This window comes from Miniopterus schreibersii (assembly GCF_964146895.1).
Source record: "Miniopterus schreibersii genome assembly, chromosome: 1".
Classification (NCBI taxonomy): Eukaryota; Metazoa; Chordata; class Mammalia; order Chiroptera; family Miniopteridae; genus Miniopterus; species Miniopterus schreibersii.
The window spans coordinates 119,845,963-119,865,802 of NC_138101.1; the positions used below are offsets into that span (position 1 = coordinate 119,845,963).

Genomic DNA, 19,840 nt, shown 5'->3' on the forward strand with positions numbered 1-19,840 from the left:
AACCCCAAGATGAGCTCAGACTTTCTCTTTTATACAGTATGACCTTTGCTGGGTCATGAGAATAACATTTAAATGTGATATGACAGGAAAATTAACTTACCAACAATATATAAGGTAAATGAGAAAGATAGGAAAGAATAGAATATATAAAGACCAATTAGTAAAACATTCTTATAATTTAAATGTCAGAGGTTAGAGGAAATCAAAAAATTGCAACAAAACAAAAAGGCCAGGAATTGTTGAAAGACTAAATAAATAGCAAGGATGAAAAAAAAAGAAACTGAACCTAATTCAACAAGATTGGCACAATGTTGATAATTACTGCTCAGTAATAGGTAATTGCTAGTTTACTACACTAGCCTTACTCTATGTTTCAAAATTTTCGTAAGTAAAAAACAAAAAATCTGAAGTTCAAGAATTTATGCTTCAAAGAGTAATGAAGTTACAGTATAAATGAAATTGTTACATTTCTCAGCCTCATCTTCCCTTACAGTCTTCCAATAACAATTTCTGCACTGAAAGCAGAAATGTTTTACTGACACTTAACCATACCATATTTGAGACAATCAGAACTCTAGTATTGACTGGTTTTGCTGCTTCTAAATGGAGACAACCTAATAATATTTTTTCATTCACTCTTCCTTTCATTCAACTAAAATTTAAATTCCTACTACATGCCAAGTAGTGTTCCAAGCACCAAGGATACAACTCTGTCCCAGACAAAAACCCTGCCCATATTGCATATATACTCATTCTCCAGTGCTGCCTGATGTCTGGTTATCAAAAACCAACATTTACTGATTAGCTACTATGTATTCAGAACAATGGTAAGCTGTTGAACATTCAGAAAAAGCTTAAAATGTGACCCTTGATCTCAAGAAATTTACAGTCTATCTGAGGAAATTAAACTAATATGCACTTGAGAGTCAAGTGGGGTATAGTTGAGGAGAGGATTGCAAGCAGAATAATAGAACAATGCATAAAGGCCATGAGGCAAGAAGACTGGCTGTTGCAGAGACTAAAAAGGAGAAAAAAGGGCAATGCCTTAACAGACACAGTTGGAGAGGAAGACTAACCAAACTATGTAGAGTTAACAAGTTTACATTATATTACAAATAAAGGTAAAGTCATTAAAAGATATTAGGTAGAAGAGTGAAATTCATCTTTTAGAATGCACAGAGGAAGCAAGAGCAAACACAGGGCAGCCAGGTAGGAGGTTATCATACAGTAGCCCAGGTTAAGAATGATGGTAGCTTACATTAGAATAGTAGCAGTAAAGATAAAGTACATCTGAGGTACCTAGACTTGATTACTAAACTGACTATTCCCTCTTCTTCCACTGGACCCTGAGAAACACTGATATTTAGAAGACATATGAAAGTGGAAGCTCAAGATAAGTAGAAAGCAAAATCAGAAGGGTTAAGTATCACAGAAGTCAAGGGGCGGAAATGCTCCAAGAAGAAATCAGTAAACTCGCCTGGCCAGGCGTGGCTCAGCGGTTGAGTGCAGACCTGGGATCCAGGCGATCGGGGTTCGATTCCCGGTCAGGGCACATGCCTGGGTTGTGGGCTCAATCAATGACTCTCTCATCATTGATGTTTCTGTATCTCTCTCTCCCCCTCCTTTCCTCTCTCTGAAATCAATAAAGATATATTTTAAAAAAAAAAAAAGAAAGAAAGAAAGAAATAGGACAGTAGCTAAAAGGGGGCCCAGGTGGTTTCAAAGTATTCACAATTTGTTTTGATCTGTTTTGTTTTTAAAAGACGAGAAAATGTTTGTATACTGAGGTCAGGATACAGTAGAGACAGAAAAAGTGAGAAAGACTGGTGCTAAAGACACAGAAAAGGAATAATGGGTTGCACAGGGTTCAGAAGAAACAAAAAGACAAGATTCAGAGTGAGAAGATGGACTGGCTTTTGATAGAAGATGTAGAAGTTTACCATATCACCCAGGGAAGAAACATTCTATAACTACTAAGCCAGGTAGATTTATAAATAAGCAGCAGCACAATATCAAGAGAGATTTGTTTGATGGCTCCTATCTTCTCTATGAAGTACTATACCAAGCATAATCTCCTGCTAAGGAAGGAAGCAGAATAAAAACTAGAGAATTAAAAATGTGTTATAGAGCATGGAAGAGTGAGGTGAAGACAGAAATGATGTCAACTCAAAATTTTAACTGACAGCCGGTGTAGCTCGGTGGTTGAGCAAAGATCTATGATCCAGGAGATCGAGGTTCAATTCCCGGTCAGGGCACATGCCTGGGTTTCGGGCTCAATCCCCAGTAGGGGGCATGCAGGAGGCAGCTCATCAGTGACTCACTCTCATCATTGATGCTTCTCTCTCTCTCATCCTCTCTGTGAAATCAAAAAAATTAAAAAAATTTTAACTGACAAACTGGATAGTAGGTATCTAAAATGAGTATTTTATATACATTATTCCCTTTAATTCTTGAAATACTTAAAATATTTCAATACTACTCTTCATAAAGTATAAAGTTAAGGTAAAAATATCTTTGAGATCAACCAAGAGGTTTTACTATTTTAAAGTACCACAAGGGCCTCTTGTAAGGTTCTCTCACCATAAGATGACCCCACTATCTTTTTTCACAAAAAAAGCCTAATTTTAAAGTTCAGTGTATTTTAACTTAAGATCGTGAAGAATGTTATAAAAAGTAAGGAACAGTTTTACTGTTCTTCTAATTAGCAATCCTAACAAGCGCCACCCCACCCCATTCAATATATATGTACATGAAATAAGGGACAAAACTAATCCTTTTTTTAAAAACTTAAGTTAAAAACCTTTGTGTTTAAATAATAATGATATGTTGATGTGGGAGAGTGGGGAATGTTGTGCCAGTATGGGGCAGGGAGTATATGAAAACTCTGTACTTTCCACTTAATTTTGCTGTGAAGCTAAAACTGCTTTAAAAAATTAAGTTTACATTAAAATAAAAACCACCTTTCTGCATCAAAGGATATAATCAAGAAAGTACAAAGGCAATCTTTACAAAGGGAAAAATATTTGCAAACCATGTATCTGATTAGGGTTTGGTATTCGGGATGTATTTTAAAAATGCTTACACTAAAAAGGCACCCCAATTAAAAAACGGGCAAATAGACATTTCTACAAAGAAGATATGCAAATGGACAACAGGCACATGAAAAGATATTCAACGTCACTCACTAGTCATTACAATAATGTAACCAAAATCACAATGAAGTACCACTTCACACTCATAAGAATGGTTATAATCAAAGAGAAAACTGGATGATAGCAAGAGCTGATGAAGATATGGAGAAACTGGAACCCTTGTACATTGCTGTAAAAATGTAAAATGGCTTAGCTACTGTGGAAGAGTTTGGCAGTTCCTCAAAAAAGTTAAACACAGAATTACCATATGACATCACAATTCTACTCCTAGGTATATAATGAACAAATTGAAAACAGGGACTCAAACAAGTATATATACACAGCAGTACTATTCACAATAGCCAAACTATAGAAACAGCGTAAAAATCCATCAACGGATGAATGGATAAATAAGTTGTAGTATACACATACAACGGAATATAATTCAGCCATAAAAAGAAATGGAGTACTTACAAATGTACAATATGGATATACCCCCAAAACATGGTGTTAAGTGAAAACAGACATAAAAGATCACACATTGTGTGATTCCAGTTATATGAAATACTCAAAATAGATAAACCCATAGACACAGAACGCCAACTGGTAGATGTCAGGGGCTGGAGGAAGGGAGGAAGGGGAAGAAACTGCTTAATGGGTACTGGAGTAAATGAATGTTTTAGGAAGTATGTATTACAATATTTATACATCTAAAGCAAAGTATACTACTTCCTAATTTTAGTATAAAATACAAAATCTTAACATAACTTGAAAAGCAGTATAACAGAGCAATTAAGAGCACAAGTCATTGACAGGGTTTAAATTTCAGATCTACCACTTACTAGCTGTGTAAGTTATTTAACCCTGGGTAGTTATTTAACCTCTTTGTGCCACAGTTTCATTATCTGGAAAACAGGAGTAACAGTAGTAGCTGTCTCACAGGGTTATTATGATTAAATAAATTCTTCTGTATATTATAAAGTGCTAAAATGGTATTTGGCATAAAGGGATTATTAAGTAAAAATTATCAGCTATTATTTTTTAAATGGGTTCCCTAATAAATACAACAGAATACAAGATTACTTTTAAAAAAATTATCTGCTCTCTCTCCAAATCCTTGTCACCACACCCTTCCATCTCTTCTCCATCTCTATGGTTTGGCAGAATTTCCTTTAGAAAACATGGTGTGACTGGCATTCAGGACCTTCCACCATATTAATGATCTCAAAGCTTCTGATTTTTCTAAAGTAACTCTTTCTCACAAACAGTTAGGGATATCTAGCCTAGAAAAAGCATTCCACTAAACAGCACTGAAGATCTACCACTGTCCCTAACCAACCAACTGGGGGATATTTAGATCTTATCAAGAGCTCACATGAATTCACTGTATTACAAATAAACATATTCAAATTATTTCACATTAACTTAAAAGTTTTGACACTGTTGAAAGTATATCAATTATCAACTTGTCATGCTTCATTCCATATTATTCTGTCATGCATTTAATCTAACGATTCAAGGTTCATATTATAAAACTAGTAACTAAAAAATATTTTTTTTTACAAATACTATTTTGAAACTAATTTTTATATCACTTAATGTAAATATTTGTCCTCTAGAATTTACCTTTAGAATCATCTTTGTTGGACTCTTTATTCTGACTTTTTTCATTATCTTTAAATAAGATGGCTGGAACAAAAGCTTTCAAATCAATGAGGTTCTCATAAAAATTCCGAGCATCTTCATCTTCCCATATACCACCTTCCAAGTCATATTCTCCAGGTTTACCAGGTGTAAATATATCAATTCCAGGCCCATGCTCTACAAAATAGTAAATCCCAGAGAATTAAAAACTATTTCAGGTTAAGCATGCTAAACATCACAAGACATTCTACATTTTCAATTTTATAACTAATAAATCTTGAATATTCAACTAACAGAAGCCTTCTTCAATCACCAAGCACTCTGGACTGTTCACATAACCATCTTTAACATCAAACTGCAAATTGTTTTAGGTAAAGCTCTAAACCAAGACAAACTAGAGAACAGCATAGGATAAAGATGGTTTTCTCTTCAATGTTTTAAACAATTAATAAGAAAGTTAAGTAGCCACTTGATATATTAAGCCCATCTTCATGAAACTTAAAACCAAAATAAAAAATATATAAGCCTCGCCATTTCTAAAATGTCCAGCTTCATATCTCACTTCCCCCATAAAGCTTTTTTTTTATGACTCCCAACCCTCTTATATCACAATTATCTTCCCAAGTAGACCATAAACCCTTAATTTTTAAAAATATATATCTTTATTGATTTCAGAGAGAGGAAGGGAGAGGGAGACAGAGAGACAGAAACATCAATGATGAGTCACTGATTAGCTGCCTCCTGCATGCCCCTACTGGGGATTGAGCCCACAACCTGGGCATGTGCCCTGACCGGGAATTGGACTGCAACCACCTGGATCATAGGTTGATGCCACGAAGGCTGGGCAACCCTTAATTTAAAAGCATTCCTCTTCATGCACCAGTTTGTTCACTGCAGCGTAATTTATAATAGCCAATATATGGAAGCAATCCAAATGCCCATTAATAGATAAGTGGATAAAATATTGTAGTACATATATACAATGGAACATAACTTGGTCATAAAAAAGAATGAAATCTTACCATTTGCAACAGCATGGACAGATCTAAAAGGTATTATGCTAAGTGAAATAAGTCAGTCAGAGAAAGACCAATACCATGTGATCACACTTATAAGTGGAAACTAAACAAACAAACAAAACTGAAACAGACTCATAGACACAGAGAATGAACTGGTGGATGCCAGAGAGGAAGGGGTTTGGGGGACTAGGTGAAAGAGGTAAAGGGATTAAGAAGTACAAAATAGCCCAGCAGGGAGTGACTCAGTGGTTGATCACTGACCTAGGATCCAGAAGATCAAGGTTTGATTCCCAGTCAGGGCACATGCCTGGGTTGTGGGCTGGATCCCCAGTAGGGGGTGTGCAGGAGGCAGCCGATCAATGACGACTCTCTCATAATTGATGTTTCTATCTCTCTCTCCCTCTCCCTTCCTCTCTCTGAAATCAACAAAAATATATTTAAAAAAAAAAAGTACAAAACAGTTACAGGGATATAAAGTACAGCACAGGGAATACAGTCAATAATATTTTGGTAACTATGCATGGCGCCAGGTGGGTACTGGAAATATCTGGGGAACAGTGGGTAAAGTATATAGTTGTCTAATCACTACTATGTACACCTGAAACTAATATAAAATAATACTGAATGAAAGTTGTAATTGAAAAATGTAATTTGGGAGAAAAGAGCATCCCTCCTTTTGGCATAATCCTTGGTATAAGGCAGATTGTCATAACTGGTCAATTGATAAGTAACTGGAAAAGGGAAGGAAAGATTAAGACATACATAGATATTTCAGTAGAGAGTAGAAAACCATACATAAATTCACTCACACACACGAGTCTACCTTTATATATAACTATATATTCTTAAACTGAAAACATTAAAAGTAATTAACTTCCCACTTCATAATCATGAGACCATTCAGAAATGTATCTATTCTCACTGTGCTTCTCTCCAAACAAGAATTGTAGATAGGAGAATGATCATGCAGATTAAAAATAACCCTAAGAAAAATTAGATTACTCACTAAAAGTTATTAAGCATAAACAAGAACAGCAAAAACAAAAAAACACTGGCTCCCAAACTCATTAATTATATGCCTTAGAACAAATATAGTTAAACATAGGATACTAAACCCATATACTCTAATGGAAAAGACTGATAAATCTACAACTTCTGTTTAATAAAAAATTAACAAAAGGAAAAGACAAACTAGAAGACAATACTGGCAATATTTATACAGAGGAATTAATATGCTAATATAAAGAGCTTCTACAAATAAAGACCAAAACTCCAATAGAAAAATAAAGGTTCTAAACAGATGAGTAAGAGAGCATATGAAAAGATCCTTAACCTCAGTATTAATCAGGATAATGTTAAAACAAACTTTTATCACTTTGACCCATAAAATTATGTTTAAAAGATTGATCCCAACAAATGTTGACAAGACAGTAGGGAAGTAAGCACCCTTTTCTCTTTATTAAAGCACAGATTTAGCATTGGGGGAGATTAACTGGTCACTGTTTGTCAATATTTAAAATAAGCATAACGTTTGACTGTGTAAGATTCCATCTAGGAATGGTACCTCAGAAATAACAGAAAATACAAACTAAGATTTACACGAATATTCATTGTAACACTGTTTGCAACAGAGCAAAACTGGAAAGAATCTAAATGTCTATCAATATTAGAAGGGCTAACAAATGACACAGATATTAAGATAAATGAGGCATACCTACCTGAACTGACTCAGAGGACTCTCAAAAATACATCATTGAAAGAAAAAAGGAAGTCATCTTACATAAATTAACAGTAAAGCTGCATATAGATGATATCTGATTATATATTTTGCATATACATTTTGTATATAAAAACGTATGGACAGATTCATATCAAACTTAACCACGGTTATCTTGGAAAAAAGAATGGATATGACAGAAGACTTTCACTTTCTAACTCTATAACACTCACAAATATTTTGCAAATCTTAAAAATAATACATTTGCATAGTATTTTAAATTGTAAAAACAATTCAACTTCTGAGAGGCAAAAATGCTATATAGTCAAAAAACAACAGAAAATTGGGGGGAAATACTGCAATGTATATAAAAAAGAGTAATTTCCACACTGGCCAGTGTGCTCAGTGGTTCAGCAAAAGGAAACATTCATTCTTATATACTTAGTGGCATGCAAATTTCTTCAGAAGAAAATTTGGCGTTATATATTGAACCTTCACATGCATATAACCTTTTAACTCAGAACTCTACTTCTAGGAATTTATCCCTGAAGTACTAGTACACATGAAGTCATAGGTACAAAATTTTATTATAGCATTGACTGTAATAGGTAAAAATCAGATATAACTTAAATGTAAAAAGAGGACAAGGTAAATACAGCAGAATTATAAAAGAGAATGTTACTATGCAGCAATTTTAAACAATTATGAGACTCAATATAAGCTGATATAAAAAGACATCTAAGACATATGATTAACTTAAAAATGTAGTTGCAGAATAGTATTTATGATACAATTTCATTTCTGTGAGGTAAAAAAGGATATTCTAATTACTGAAAAATTTAGGCCTCTTCAGGCCAAGATGAAGTATTAAAAAACCAGGCAAACAATATAATACAATGGTTATCAAACACTTAGCTATCAGGTAGCACAGGAGAATGATTCCTAAGAGAAGAAACTGAGCCCTACAATTAACTGTCCTAGCTTATTGCCTGGTAAGATATTCTAGACCACAGCCAAGAAAGGGAGAACCCAGGCAGACTCCAGCAGTTTCCATGAGTTGAGGAAGACAGACCTGAGAGTCTGGCAAAACTCTAGCCCAGGTGGCTAAATTTTGCAAGACAGAGTACCACAGGGAAAAGAACACAGAGATATGCAAGGTCCCTTGAAAATATTGATCAGCACTTATGTGTAAGGGAGCTAGGTGAAACTGAGAAAATAATAACTCATGAACCTTTTTTTTTATTGATTTCAGAGAGAGGAAGGGAGAGGGAGAGAGAGAAACATCAATGATGAGAGAGTCACTGATCGGCTGCAGCCCGCAACCTGGGCAAGTGCCCTGACCAGGAATCGAACCCCGATCTCCTGGAGCCTAGGTCGATGCTCAACCGCTGAGCCTCACCCGGCTGGGCAACTCATGAACCTTTTAATTCATGGGAAATCAGTACAGAAGAATACTTACTTAGTAACAGAGAAAATTAGTCCTAGAATAAAAGCTGCTCTGATCCCCCCTAACAAAGTAAGCCTGGAAAGAATGAGACTGTTTCCAAGTAACTTAAGTAGGCCCAGAACAAAGCTCAATGATATTTCTAAGAATAAAAAAAATATCCAGCACACATCCAATAAAACACCAGGTATGCAAAGTAGAAAAATTACCAGAAATGTTTAGAAGATCAATCAATCAATTAAAAGCAATGCAGAAATGATATAAATTATAAAATTAGTAGACAAGGACATTAAAAAACTATATTTCAGATTCTTAACAAGCTAGAAGATAGACTGAGCATATTCAAGACCATGAAAAATATAACCAGCTTCTAGAGATAAAAATGACATTTCTATATGAAATTAACAGTATATTAGATACTGTAAAAGGAAAAATTAGTGAATCTGAAGATACAGCAATAGAAACTATCCAATAAAAAAAAAATACTTAACAATCAAAAGGACAACCTCAAACCACCAAACACAATTTTAATTGAATCGCCATAGGAGGGGAGAAGAAAAGAAAACATATTTGAAGAAATAAGAGTCAAATTTTCTAAATTCGATAAAAATTATAAACCCTCAGATTCAGTAAGTCCAGTGAACCCCAAGCACAAAAAAACAGAGACATCTACACCAAGTTACGTATAATTAGGTTGCTTAAAAATCTGTGATAATGAAGAAAATTTAAAGCAACCAGAAAAAAGTACACATTATGAAAAGAACAAAGATAAGAACGATAGCAACTTTCTCATTCAAAGCAATGCAAGCTAAAAGACAGTAGAGCAGCATCTTTAAAGTACTGAAAGAGAAAAGTCTCACCCTCAAATTCTACACCTGGTGGAAGTATATAGCTTTTAAAAACATTCACAAAGTTTTGTCAAGAGCTATTATCTGTGGAAAATGCCTAAAAATACTTATAAAGTAATTTAGTATTAAAAAGCAAACAAAAACAATACAAAACCTTCCTAAAACTTTGGTAGAAATAAACCAAGTAAACACCAAAGGATGCTAAACACCAGGAAAATATTTCGGTTCTAAAATATAATAAATATTTTAAAATGTCTGAGAAGCCAGCCAGATTCAACCAAAAAACAAATTCTATGGTAGAACCTCTTTTAAAAAATTAAAAAGTTCAGTGATCAATGATCAGGAGATACAAAAGTTAGTAGAAATTATGTACATGATTATATATAAATATAATAAAATAAATGTATTCATAGTGTACAATAGGCATTTCTTATTAAGGACGTAAAATACAAAACACCTTCTTATAAAAGGATACTTTAAAAATACCCAAAGGGGGCATATAGATCAATGGAAAAGAATAGAGACCCCAGAAATAGACCCACGCCACTATGGTCAGTTCATATTTGATAAAGGAGGCAAGAGTATCCAATGGAGTAAAGACAGTCTCTTCAATAAGTGGTGCTGGGAAAATTGGACAGATACATGCAAAAGAATGAAACTAGACTACCAACTTTCTCCATACACAAAAATAAACTCAAAATGGATAAAAGACTTAAATGTAAGGCACGAAACCATAAAAATCCTGGAAGAAAACATAGGCAGTAAAGTCACAGACATCCCACGTAGTGGACTTTTCACTGATACAACTCCTAGGGCAAGAGAAACAAAGGAAAAAATAAACATATGGGACTACATCAAACTAAAAAGCTTCTGCACAGCAAAAGAAAACAGCCTCAAAATACAAAGGAACCCCACGGTCTGGGAAAACATATTTGCCAAGGATGAATCTAATAAGGGGCTAATTTCCAAAGTGTACAAAGAACTCATAGCACTCAGCAAGAGGAAGACAAACAATCCAATTAAGAAATGGGCAAAGGACTTAAATAGACACTTCTCCAAAGAGGACATACGGACGGCCAAGAGACATATGAGAAAATGCTCGACGTCGCTAATCATCAGAGAGATGCAAATTAAAACCACAATGAGGTATCACCTCACACCTGTCAGAATGGCTGCCATCAACAAATCAACAAACGACATGTGCTGGCGAGGGTGTGGAGAAAGGAGAACCCTGGTACACTGTTGGTGGGAATGCAGACTGGTGCAGCCACTATGGAAAACAGTATGTAGGTTCCTCAAAAAATTAAAAATGGAGCTGCCGTTTGACCCAGTGATTCCGCTCCTAGAAATGTATCCTAAGAATCCTGAAACATTCATCAGAAAGGATTTATGCACCCCTATGTTCATAGCAGCACAGTTTACAATAGCTAAGATCTGGAAACAGCCCAAGTGCCCATCAGTAGATGAGTGGATAAAAAAGCTGTGGAACATTTACACCATGGAATACTACGCAGCTGTAAAGAAGAAGCAGCTCGTACCCTTTGGGACAGTATGGATGGTCCTGGAGAATATTATGCTAAGTGAAATAAGCGAAAGAAAAATATCACATGATCTCGCTTATACATGGAATCTAAAGAACTTAATAAACTGACGAGCAGAATAGATTCAATGACATGGAAGCATAGTTGAGACTGACCAAATGTCAGAGGGATGGAGGGGGGCGGGGGGATGGAGGGGGAGAGAGTAACCAAAGAATTTATGTGCATATATACACAACCCAAGGACACGGACAATGGTGGGGAGAGTGACTGGGGAGGGGGAAGGAACGGGGGGGAATGGGTCATTGGGGAGAAAAAGGGACATCTGTAATACTTTAAACAAAAATAAAAATTATAAAAAGTTAAAAAAAAAAAAAAATACCCAAAGGGCCCTTACATCTCATATGTGTTTGGTGACTGCGACACCACAGACTCAAGCACCTGTGGTGTGGACGCACACAATGTGAAGCAGAAGGCAGTGGTAAGCCACTACTACACTTTCATCTTTTTTTTTTTACTTTTTCATTTTACCTTAAAAACAATATAATGAGACAGTCCAAAATGAAAGAGGAGATAGTGCTGAAAGATGAGACTCCCAAATCGGAAGCCAGTCAAACAGTTACTAGGGAAGAGCATTGTTGCTAATGACAACCAGATCAAAGCCAAAATGACATCTACCAGCCGATGTGCACAAAGGCAAAAGGAAAGTACGATGCTGCACAGCATATACAATCAGAACTAGGAACATGAGAAGCATGAACCAAGGTAAACTAAAAATTATAAAGCAAGAAATGGAACATCTAAGCACTGCAATGCCTGCAGTTAGTGAAAATGGACTGGAATGCAATATTGCTAGTTGGGCAACTACAAAGTGTTCTACTTGGAAATGACAAACTCGGAAAAAATGGATTGCTGCAACACTGAGGCAAGATGTAGCACAGAAAGCTAGGGGCTGCAATGCAAGGTCTGACCCAATAATATCAGACTTCCAGAAAACCTAATTAACATAACCATCATTCAAGTCTATGTTCCAACCACAGAGGCTGAAGATGAAACTGAAAGCTTTTTTTTTTGGTTAATCCTCACCCAAGGATATTTTTTCCATTGGTTATTTTTTTTCCAGACAGAGCAGAAGGGAGGGATAGGGGGACAGGGGACAGAGAGAGAGAAAGAGGGGAGGGGGGGGAGAGGGAGAGAGAGAGAGAGAAACATAGATGTGAGAGAGACACATCAATTGGTTGCCTCCACAGGCACCCCGAACAGGGCCAGAGATTGAAACAACCACCCAGGTATGTGCCCTTAACCAGGAATCAAACCCACCACGTGTGAGGGCCAATGCTGTAACCACTGAGCAACACCAGCCAGGGTGAAATTGAAAGCTTTTACACAGTATCCAAGAATTACTTAATCATACACCAAAACAAGACACACTGGCCTGGCCAGGCGTGGCTCAGCAGTTGAGCATTGACCTAGGATCCAGGCAATCAGGGTTCAATTTCCAATCAGGGCACACGTCTGGGTTGCAGGCTTGATCCCCAGTTGGGGGCATGCAGGAGGCAGCCGATCAGTGACTCTCATTATTGATGTTTCTATCTCTCTCTCTCCCTCTCCTTTCCTCTCTGAAATCAATAAAGATATATTTTTTTTAAAGTAAAAATAAAAAATAAATAAATGGACATCATGGGATGGCCAATACAGAAATCAAGTGGACTACATAACTGAAAGCAGGAGGTGAAGTTGCATTTTCTCTGCCAAAACAAGACCAAGAGCAGACTGTGGTACTGACCATGAACTATTAATTTCAAACTGAATAAAAGTGAAGAAGAGCACTAAAAAATAAAATGTAAATAACATTCCTGATGGATTTAAAGTCCACATTAAAAAAAAAAAATTTGCATGGTTAAATTTCACTGACCAAAAACCAGAAGAACAGGGGAATGAAACTGGAAATATTATTAGGGAAGAATGAAGACAATGAAGAAGAAAAAAGGGAGGAAAAATAGAGATACTAAATAAATGAGGGGCAAAAGTAAAATGTGACAAAGCAGGATTAGAATCCTGAATTCAGTTTCTCAACAATTATCACATAAAAATAAAGAGGAGATAGAAGAGAATAATAAAGGAAAAACAGGAGTACTCTACCAGAAGATTAAAAAAGGGAAATTCAAACCTAGATTAGAATGCTGAACAAACCAACAAGGAAGCACATTATCTGACCAGAATAAAAAAAGGGAGGGTGGAAATAGTATACTGAAAATCTATACAGAAGAGACAGATACCTTTGAAGATTACTAGGAGGAAGAACCTGTAATTCTAGAAAGTAAAGTGAAAGTTCCCCTCAAAAGTACTGAGAAGAAATACATCACCAGGGGTATATAAGATACAAACAGAATTATTTCAAGCCACAGAGACTGAATCTGTTAAAATCCTAAGAAAAATATGTCAACATATATGGAAAACAAAACAGACTACAGATTGGGAAAGTTTAATATATAGCCCAATCATCAAGAAAGGAGATGCCAAGGAGTACAATAACAATAGCACCACCGCTCTAATTTCCCACACAAGTAAGGTGATATGCAAGGTGATACAATAAAGGCTTCTACCTTACATGGAGCAAGAAATGCCACATGTTCAAGCTGGATTCAGAAAAGAAAGAGGCCCTGAGATCTAATTGCAAGCAGTCACTGGACTAGAGTGCCCCAAAGAATTTCAGAAGGTTAGTCTACATTTTATAAACTACAATAAAGCCTTTGATTGTGCTGATCATGAAAAGCTATGGGTTGCTCTGAAAGAAATGGGTGTGCCTCAGTATTCAACTGTCCTGATGTATCCTCAATATTCAATTGTCCTGATGTATAAGCTGTATCTTGAACAGGAAGCCACTGTCACGACAGAATATGGAGACAGAATGACCTCCTAGAGGCAAATGTGTCAGAGAAGGGTGCATTTGATCTCCCTATTTGTTTAATCTTTCCACAGAAAATATATGAAAAATTGGGCTAGACTCAGAGGAAGAAGGAGTGAAAATTGGTAGAATAAATAGCAATAACTTAAGATATGCAGATGAACCTGGCTGGTGTGGATCAATGGATGAGCATCAACCTATGATCTCAGTTCGATTACCAGTCAGAGCACATGCCTAGGTTGTGGGCACGATTCCCAGCATGGGACCTGCAGGAGGCAGCCGATCAATGACTCTCTCTCATCATTGATGTTTCTATCTCTCTCTCCCCCTCTCCTTTCCTCTCTGAAATCAATAAAATAAAAAATAAGAAAATTAAATTAATTAAAAAATAAAATGATATGCAGATGATACCATCTTACTGGCAGAAAGCAGCAATGATTTCAAACAACTTATGACAAAAGTGAAAGAAAGTGCCAAAGCAGGACTGCATTTGAACATTAAAGACAAAAATCATGACTACAGAAGAAACACACAACTTTAACACAGACAATGAAGACATTGAAATTGTTAAAGATTTTTGCTTACCTTGGTTAACTTATCAATTCAAATGGAGACCCCACCCAAGAAATCAAGAGAAGGCAGAGACTCAAAAGGGCAGAATGGAAGAATTAGGAAAGATCCCCAAGAGCAAAGATGTGTCTTTAGAGACCAAGGCTAAGGGTCATCCACACCCTTCTCTTCCCAATTACTATGTAAAGATGAGAAAATTGGAAGTGAAGAAGGCTAGCAGGAAAAAACTGATTCATTTGAAATACAGTGTTGGAGGAGAGCTCTACCAATACCTGAACTGCCAGAAAGATGAACAAGTGGGTCCTATAGCAAATTAAGCCTGAAACATCACTGGAAGCAAAAATGACAAAATTGAAGCTGCCCTACTTTGGGTACATCATGAGAAGGCAGAGTTCTTTGGAAAAGACAAGAGTGCTGGGAAAAATAGAAAGCAGCAGGAAAAGAGGAAGACCAAATATGAGATGGATTGACTCCATAAAAGAAGCTGTAGACATGAGTCTACAGGAGCTGAGCAGGGCTGCTGAGAACAGGACACTGCACATCACTTATCACAGAGTCACCAGGAGTTGGAGTCGGCTCAACAGCATGTAATACAAAGACTGTACAAATACTTCACTGCTAAAATTTTTAAGTAAATAAAATTGCCAGGTAGTTTCAAGATTAATAATTTATTTCAAAAATAAAAATAAAATTATTAACAATTTATTAACATTTATCTACCTAACAATTATTTTATCAAGTATTTAGTGTGGCAGGTTAGAGTAACATATTAGGGGCCCTACCAACCTAAGGACAATCAATAAAGGAAATTTAAAATACACCTTTGAAATAATATGAAAAACAACTCCTCTCACAAAATAATAAACACTTTATATCACAAAACTGCAAGGTAAGCTTTAGTTCTGAATAACAATTTAAGATAATATATCACTCAAAACAAACAGATTAAAAATAAGGGTATAGAAATATTAGAATCCCAAAGGTCCAATGCACCTTATCACCTATTTGATAAATAAAGTGAATCTTTCTGCAACTCCAAGTATGGCTTAAGACAGGCCCCCGTTGGATATAAAGGGTATCTGTTACAAAAGAACCCAAAGGAACTCATCCTAATATTATGAGTTAATTATTATTCTCTAAGTTTAAAGGCTTTTACATTCAGAGGAGCATTTCAAGTAGTTTTTCAAGGTTCTTAATAGGTCTTACTACTACTTCATTTAAAATTTTTTAAGGGCATTTAAAAGGCTTAAATTTTCAATACACATCTGACAATAATACACTTTCATGGTAGTACTTACTAAAAATCATAGTATTTGTTTTTAAGGATATCTTACCTTCTGGTGTTGGTTTGTCTTGAGGAAGATCTGGCATATTTTCATCCAAAAGATCTGCTAAGGATTGAGAATTTGCCAGTAGCTTCTGATAAGACATAGCAAATTCCTCATACTGTTTATGTCTATCTTCACTTAGCTCCCCTTTAGAATGTAGAATACGTCTATAAAAGAAAATAAAAATAAAATAATCTTACCAAAAATAGATGTGATCATGTTTTATTACACCGGTAATGTTCCATATATCACACAAGCTTATTACCACAATATTCTTTGACAACTTTTTTTATTTAACATTTTTAAGATATATCTGAAAATTAAAATTTGTATAATTCACCTAAGCAATTACATTTTAACACTGGTTCTTCAAAGAATGAGTATGATTAACAATTATGCCTGCAGCCCGGCTGGCCGTGGCTCAGCCATTGAGCGTCGACCTAGGATCCAGGTGATCAGGGTTCGATTCCTGGTCAGGGCACATGCCCTAGTTGTGGGCTTGATCAATGACTCTCTCATCATTGATGTTTCTATTTGTCTCTCTCCCTCTCCTTTCCTCTCTCCTCTCTCTGAAAACAATAAAGATATATTAAAAAAACAAACAAAAAAAACAATTATGCCTGCAAACATAAAATTTAACAATATGCCACTAAATAAAAATTATTTAGTCTTATTACAGTCATACTCCCCTAAGAGATAATTAACCAAAAATAACATAGCCTAAACAAGTTCATTTTCAAAAACAAAAGGTTATTGAAAGAACCAGTATCTTTAAACTTCTACAATTATTTGAATCGACATTATCTTTTGAAAAAGCTCTTATCTTCCACATAGCCAATTCTCAATTTACTGTGCAAGTACTGGTTATTTATCCATGTAACAAATACTAAGTGAACAACCCACTTAACCAAGGCCAGGCCATCTCTAGGAGCAGAGGACACAACTTCTCTTCCACTCTGCAAACAGTTTACTAATAAGCCACCCATAATTAGAAATGCAAAACTACTAAAAATTTTCAAAATGTATAAAGTCAAATAAAAATCTTATTATATTAGCATAGATGGTTGAGATGTCTATAACTGGATCTAGTTTTTTTAAATAACTAAATATTTACGTAGTAGTGTAACATTTGAAATTTATAAGTCTTAATGCAAATACGATATAGATTTTAAAACATCAATTATCAATTGTAAATTAAAAGTAATTTTCAAAAGGAATATTTATAAATTTTTTTAATTCCTTGTCATTTGAGTTTTCTTATGAACAAGGAAGAAAATGATTTAGAAGCTTTTTTGGTGATGTTTTCATCTTAAAAGTTACAGTAAATAAAGTGGAAAGACCATGCCTATACTTATTCGTTCCTGCTTATTTGAAACAATTTCCAGGCTTCCTCATCTTATTTCATTCCTACCCACATAAACTTTTGTTTAAATGTTGTTACATTCCAAATAACATTTTCTATTTTAGGAATATCAGTTCCCATTACAAGCACAAGAGAGATCAATGTATATAAATTACTATTCATTAACTCCAATTTTTTCTTTCAAAATCTGGCCTTAGGATCTAAAATGAGAAATTGTCAATCACTTTCTTATGACTTAAATATACATTAGATCATATAATTCTATGGACAGATGAGTAAAATGTCAAAATAGTTTATCCATAATAGTCCAGGCTAAAGAGCATTTCTCTTAAAACTAAAAACATTATCATAGAGGAGAGTTTCTCTCTCCAAACATTTATTTCAGACTAATTTTACTGGCAAAAACAAAGTATCTTTTGGTTTTATAAATAAATTTTAAAAATTGAAACAAAAACCCAAAGCATTTAAAAATATTCCAACCACAGAAGAAGCGACTAACATTACTTTGAATGAGCTTGTTAGAAATTTCCATTAGAATGTCATTTTGGAAGTTTACAAAAGTCATTAAAATTAAATAAATAAAATAAATTATTTGAATACTACTCAAAGTCAGCTACTCTAAATGTTCTGCAATGTATTAGGAAAAATGTTAATAAAAAATTGTTTATTCTGAAGCAAATTATGTTAAAAGAGATGGATAATAACAGCCCTAGCCAGGTGGCTCAGTTGTTTGGAGTGTCCCCTGGACACCAAAATGTTGTGGGTTCGATTCCCAGTCAGGGCACATGCTGAGGTTTCAGGCTCAATCCCCAGAAGGGGACGTGCAGGAGGCAGTCAATCAATGACTCTCTCTCATCACTGATGTTGCTCTCTCTCTTTCCCTCTCCCTTCCTCTTTCTTTCTCTAAAAATCAATTTAAAAAAATTTTTTTAAACTACCTGGTTTTACTTTTCATCTCCTTTAGCACACTGTCAAATTTTCATGAGAATAACTTAAATTTCATGAGAATTAACTTACATTTTCTTTTGGTTTCATTTTAGAATTCGGTTATGAATGTCTTATAACCTTGCATGAAAAGATACTAGAGCACAGTTAAGCATATACTCAATCATATATATATATATATATATATATATATATTTAAATCCTCACCCAAGGACACGTCTTTATTGATTTGAGAGAGAGGAAGGGGGAGAGAGAGAGGAGAAAAAAACAAAACACTGATTGGTTGCCTCCTGTCCGAATTCCAACCGGGGATGGAACATGCCACCTGGGCATGTGCCTTGACTGGGAATCGAACCAGCCTCCTTTTGGTGTACGGGATGACTCTCCAACCAACTGAGCCACACTGGCAGGACAATCAAATATTTTTAAAGAACTATGTCAAAGTCACGGAATCAAAATTAGAGAATATCTGCAAGGAGGTAACAATTTTAGAGCAGTTACAAAATTGTTAAAGCCTCTAAGTCTAATAAAGCAAAATGTCATAACATCTTAATAGTGCTTAAGTACTACACAGCTTATCAAACAATCTCCCTGTAAAGGCAAGGCACAACTTACCTGGAAGGAAAGTAAAAGGTAACACTATTTAATTTAAGGTCAATGTGTTTTTAAGTTTCAACATTGGTAATATCTAGTGAATTTGCATTAATAAAAAACACCTCCCGATTTTATTAACAATGGGGGGAAAAGCCTACATTCTACCTACAATTCTTTTTTTTAATAAACTTTAATGCAAATCACTTACTGCTGCTGAACTCAGTATGCAATTATGAAGGTTGTAATTCACCAGTAATGCATAGAGAAACTTGCCACCATTCCCACCAATTAGGGACAAAAAAAGGAATTAAAACACTTCAGAATTATTCAGGCAAAATTCTCACTACATATCTGAATTCATGATTTCACTATACAGAAAGAAATAATTTTGTTACACAATTAAGTTGTATCTAATAAAAATTAAGTCATTTTGACAAATTTTTATTAAATGCCCCCCAAAATACTGTCATATGACCTCTATGAGAATAATATCTCAAAGTACAAAGTATATCTAAAGTATAAAAAGCACTGAATGTAATACAAAGCAAAATCTACCAAGAAGTAAAGCTATTAACTCTAAATTGGCAAATATTACTAGATGATGTTTTTAAATGTGTAGATATTAATTATAACTCCCCAGATCAATCATTTAATCAAAATGTATTTTAAATATTCTTTGAAGTACAAAAAGCTTATAAACTCAAATTTTAGAATTTACCCAACCCTAGGGTCAGTTGTACTGCTCGCTAATATCTAAATCTCTCAGGGGCTTAGGAAACAACTAGCTAGCT

General features: G+C 35.0%; 1 protein-coding gene across 6 annotated transcripts in view; it reads right to left on the reverse strand.

The window, feature by feature from the left end:
- UPF2 (UPF2 regulator of nonsense mediated mRNA decay) overlaps positions 1–19,840 on the reverse strand; it is a gene marked incomplete at its 3' end in the record, with an annotated part of 108,177 nt that overhangs the window by 75,477 nt on the left and 12,860 nt on the right. For all 6 annotated transcript variants that reach the window (XM_081132476.1, XM_081132472.1, XM_081132475.1 and 3 more), the window contains exons 4-5: positions 16,154–16,314; positions 4,758–4,952 (exon numbers count right to left, since the gene is read on the reverse strand). In XM_081132476.1, the coding sequence (XP_080988602.1) occupies positions 4,758–4,952; positions 16,154–16,314 (356 nt within the window). The remainder of the gene's footprint in view (positions 1–4,757; positions 4,953–16,153; positions 16,315–19,840) is intronic.